General features: G+C 44.7%; 1 protein-coding gene across 1 annotated transcript; it reads left to right on the top strand.

Annotated features, from left to right (window-relative positions):
• The first annotated feature begins 3,731 nt into the window (after window positions 1-3,731).
• Window positions 3,732-4,526, top strand: Hdgfl1 (HDGF like 1). Its single transcript, XM_048349320.1, has one exon. The coding sequence runs from the start codon at window positions 3,732-3,734 to the stop codon at window positions 4,524-4,526; it is 795 nt and encodes a 264-aa protein (XP_048205277.1).
• Window positions 4,527-4,931: the final 405 nt, after the last annotated feature.

Here is a 4,931-nt window from a genome sequence, read left to right as displayed (position 1 = left end):
TTGTAGTGTGGTCCATTTGCCTGTAATCAAACTCACTTTGAATAGTTGGGTTTCAGTCTCATTATGCCTGCAGACTGAGTGGATGACATAACTGCTTTCTTTTTGGATGTAACATCTTACCAAACTTTACTCTCCATTGCGACCTTTACTCATGCTATGTGCATCGGGGAAACATATTTAGTGTAGCTGAAAGAGAAAATCATAACAGTTAACTAAGTGATCTTTGCTTAGGAAATTGCCAGATTTCATATTACTATGGGCTCCTTAGCTGCCTAGAATTTCCTGGTTTCTTGTACTACCATTAAACATTTCTAATTTTCTAGCATCTTCCTTATTTGATAGGAAGAAATATGTCAGAAACACTTTTAGAAGATTACAAGCAAGAACACACTAAAGCCACCACCACAACAATATTCATCACAGCACAATTTGTCATTGCTAAAATATGAAACCAACCCAGATGCCCCTCAGTAGACGAGTGGATCAGGAAAATGTGGTACATATACACAATGGAATTTTATGCCTCTATTAGAAAGAATGACATTGCCCCATTTGTAAGAAAATGGAAGGACTTGGAAAAAATTATACTAAGTGAAGTAAGCCAGACCCAAAGAAACATGGACTCTATGGTTTACCTCATAGGGAATAATTAGTACCGGTTTAGGCTAGTCATAGCAGAAGATCACAAGAGCCCAATAGCTATGCCCTTATGAACACACAAGATGATGCTAAGTGAAATGAACTCCATGTTATGGAAATGAGTTGTTTTATCACTGTTGTAATTACTTTCAACATGTCATGTGTGAAACCGTAGCTTTTTTTGCTGTTGTTGTTCCTCTTTTATCCACTTCCTGTGTTTGCACCTGCTCTATTACTGTATCTCATCTGAGTACTCTGAATACTGTATATACTTGTATTGCAAATAGGGAAAGGAAAAGGAATATAAAAATCGAGGGACAAAGGATAAAAAGACAAACGACTCCAAAAGCAATACTTATAAAACCATTTGATGTAAACCAACTGACTAACTCATGGGGTGGGGGGGGGGGAGGAAAAGTGGGAGGGGGGAAAAGGGGGGAGGTAACAAGTTGTACAAGAAAGGTACCCACTGCCTTATGTATGAAACTGTAACACCTCTCTACATCACTTTGACAATAAATAACTGTTCAGAAAAAAAAACAAAAATAAAATACTTTTGGAGCAAACTGTGGATTTTGGAGAATAAATTTTCTTTCATTTGATGATATCTATGTAATAAAGTTGTAGACATATACTGTGAAGTGTTTTAAGAAAACAATTTAACTGAAAAGCTAGAGGAATATGATTATAACCATTAGAGGATGTAGTTTTTGTTTCACCTCCCTTTGTCTAGATCAAGTCTCCAGCATCTAAAGATGAAATGGTCTAAGCAGAAAGCAAAAAAATGAATTATGTTCATAATTCTAATTCTCCACTGGTCACAATGGGAAAGAACATCCTTCCACTTCACTATTTGATTAATTTTGAAAAGTCTTTGTTGTAATAACTGAGAATATCAACTTCAAAATATGACTAGGTGTCTGAGTTTATGTTCTCAGCAGAATTAAGAAAAAAGAAAGAGAAAAGAAAAAGAAGATGTGTGAAGCTGCATAACTACAATTGCAATGAAATGCTTGTTCATATTAGTTTAGAACAGATATATCTGCAGAAAATTCTCTTCTTAAAATAGTCTCTGCTGAGATCATGCTTTCTTTAGTTTGAAATGCTCATTACTAACTTGTTTGAGAGGAGCAGAACTACAGCTTATTCGTCAGCATGTTACTAATCAGCAAGATGGAATCCTTGACTTTACTCACATAGAAAACTCAGGCAAGAAGGAGTGCTAGTGGTTCATGTCTGTAATCCTAGCTACACAAGAGGCTGAGATTTGAGGATTATTAAGGTTCAAAGCCAACCCCGGACTGAAATGTGCTCACAAGACTCTTATCTCCACCCAGTTACCACCAGGAAATCAGAAGTGGTATGTGGCTTAGAGTGGTAGAGCATTAAGCTTGAGTGAAAAAAACCTCAAGGACAGAGCCCAGGCCCCGAATTCAAGGCCCACAATTGATAAAAGAAAAAAAAAAAGAAGAAGGAGAAGAAAGATTCATGGGCTCATGCTCACAAATGTATACACACTCAAGCTGTACAGCCTTCTTATATAGACAGACATAGTAGGAAGGGTATTTGTATCAATCACAATAGACTATTATACAAATGACTACACCAAATACAAACAAGTATAGCACAGTTACTCATGCAAATGAAGAACTGAATTTTCACCAACCACAGCACAGTCTTTCATGCAAATGAAGAACTTTGTGCCAATAACAAGCCTCCACAGGCCTTCAGCCTGAGTGAAAATGGCGGTAGAGTCAGCTAGAGTTCATCAAGGCTGCTATTTCTTAAGGTGCTGTAATTCCAAGGCCAGTGCAGCTTCTAGAGTGTCCACAGTATAATCACTCTGCAAGTGGTGTTCAGGGAGCTATTCTGTGAGGACAAGCCAGCTGCTTAGTTGGCTGATGGTTCTTAACTCAGGGCATTCAGAGTACCAGAGTAAGGCCTAACAGCTGTTAATTAGGGAGTCAAATTGCCCTAGCCCCCAACTTCTTAATTTATTTAAAGGAAAAATAAACGTTAAAAGGGAATGTCTCAGTCTCAGTTTACAAAGAAAAAAAAAGGCTTCTTAACAGTGATTTAACAGTATTTAAAGGCACTGTAACAATGCTTACTTAACTCCCTGCCCCATTTACCCCAGGGAGAGGTGGTCCTACTATTCTGCCTAGTAAGGAGCTCAGTTTTCTCCTTTTATAGAAAGCTACTGGCTACATTTACTCAGTGTTGTAATCATATAGTCATATCTTTCACTGTATGGCAACATTCCCATATAAAGTAGGAAATTTTGATACATTTGGTTCACTAAGTTCATGATGTTGCAATATACATTCTGTGACCCTGAGGGTATTTATAATGTGTCCTTTTCTTTTTTTGTTACCAAGTGAGATGCCCTCTAGACATCCTAACCATAGGCTAACTCTCTCCTTTCACCAGACTTCTGCCCTGTTCTTGAGCTTCACTGAGATTCCAAGGTTAGTTCAGAGGAAATGAGAAAATGGTTGAAATCCAGACATCTGATATCCTGATGCTGGGGTAGACTCTCCTGTAGTGAACTTATCAGGACCCACAAGGACATCGAGGTCTTGCCCTCAATCATTTTTAGTGTCCAGGGGCGTGTGTGTGTGTGTGTGTGTGTGTGTGTGTGTGTGTGTGTATGTGTGTGCTAGTCACGTATTTTCTCCATCCACATTTGCCTCAAGGGCCATCTTTCTAGACTACTCCAGCACACGGTATGAACTAGGCAGTCCCCATGGCCCAAGCAGCCTCAGGATTGAGCAGCACCAGAACCTTTTTGGCAGAACTGCCTCCTAACTATTCTATGTCATTCTAGAAACTCAGGACCCCCCACCCCGCACCCTGAGTTAGACTTAAAGCATCTTCTCCCTCGCTTAGGAAGAGTGGAATCTTCTCAGGTTGCGGAAGCATCGCCAGTGCCTTCCTGGTGCCATCACGTGGCCCCTCGCAGCATCACGCGACCTCTTGCTACATCTCGCGAGACCTAGCTCAGCGGCTGCTCCCGCAGCTCAGACTCGGCCATCTTGGCCATCGCCTTCTGGGCGGTCAAAGAGTCTGGCCCATCCCGCACAACGCCTGCAATGTCGGGTTACATCACGTGCAAGTACAATAACGGGGACCTGGTGTTTGCCAAGTTAAAGGGTTATGCCCACTGGCCGGCGAGGATAGAGCAAATGGCTGAGCCCAACAGGTACCAGGTGTTTTTCTTCGGGACCCACGAGACGGCTTTCTTAGGCCCCAAATACCTCTTCCCGTATGAGGAGTCCAAGGAGAAGTTCGGCAAGCCCAACAAGAGGAGGGGCTTCACCGAGGGGCTGTGGGAGATCGAGAACAACCCCACCATCAAGGCTTCTGGCTGCCGGAGCCTGGAGAAGACCCGCGCCCATGGGCCCAAGGTGGAGCCGGGGCCCCAGGTGGAGCCGGGGCCCAAGGTGGAGCCCGAGTCCGAGCCCAAGGCCCAGGAGGGCGATGCAGACCAGCCCAGGAGTGTGGAGGGCAGTCAGGAGGACGCCCCGCAGGTAGAGGACAAGCCTGCCCAGGTGACGGAGAAGAAGGAGGAAGAGAAGGGCCTGCTGAAGAGGAAGGCAGAGATCCTATCGGAGGGCTCCCCCAAACAGCCTAGGGAGGTCACCCCCGATGACGAAGGTGAGGAGGAAGCAGAGGAGAAGCAGGCAGCAGGCAGCAGCGAGCACATGGAACAGCTCCTCGTGGAGGTAGAAGGTGGCGGTGCCACATCAGTGCCTGACCTGGCTTGGGGGCCCAGGCCGGGGCTGGAGCAGGACCAGGAGCAGCAGAAGCAGAAGAGAGAAGCTGTGGAGGAGAACGCCATAGAAAAGGAGACTCCTGATGGTGAAGACGGAGATGATGACCTGTAGTCACCTTGTTTCTAGAAGAGCCCTGACCCGCCCATTTCTTGTCGTGGCCCCTTGCCACGGAAACCCGCAACTGGGGAGCTGCGAACTGGATCCCTCATTTTAGCTCTAACTGCTCCTCCTCTTCATGTACCCTCTATTGCTAAACCTGACTTCTGGAGACGGAGCTGGCCGCCTGGATGCAGCTGGCCACCTGACTCTCATTTCCCTCTTTGCTTTGTGATCTGAAGCCTCACCTCCCCGGGGAAGAGATGCAGCCACTTTTGTCTACCACACACAGAGCACTTGTTGAGGCCTGGAGGCTGCTGCCACGTTACTGACACCGTAACCCCCAGATACTCCCCACAGCCAGGCTTCCTGGACTTCTGTCTTGAAATGATGGTAGGAATGAAAGAAGTGGAAGATAAA

This window comes from Perognathus longimembris, chromosome 6 (assembly GCF_023159225.1).
Source record: "Perognathus longimembris pacificus isolate PPM17 chromosome 6, ASM2315922v1, whole genome shotgun sequence".
In the NCBI taxonomy this organism is placed as follows: domain Eukaryota; kingdom Metazoa; phylum Chordata; class Mammalia; order Rodentia; family Heteromyidae; genus Perognathus; species Perognathus longimembris.
Note: the sequence above shows the minus strand (reverse complement) of the source record. Positions and strands in the feature narration are given on the sequence as shown.

Coding starts and splice junctions, on each gene's coding strand:
- Hdgfl1 (XM_048349320.1), top strand. CDS start 3,732: ATGTCGGGTTACATCACGTGCAAGTACAATAACGGGGACCTGGTGTTT.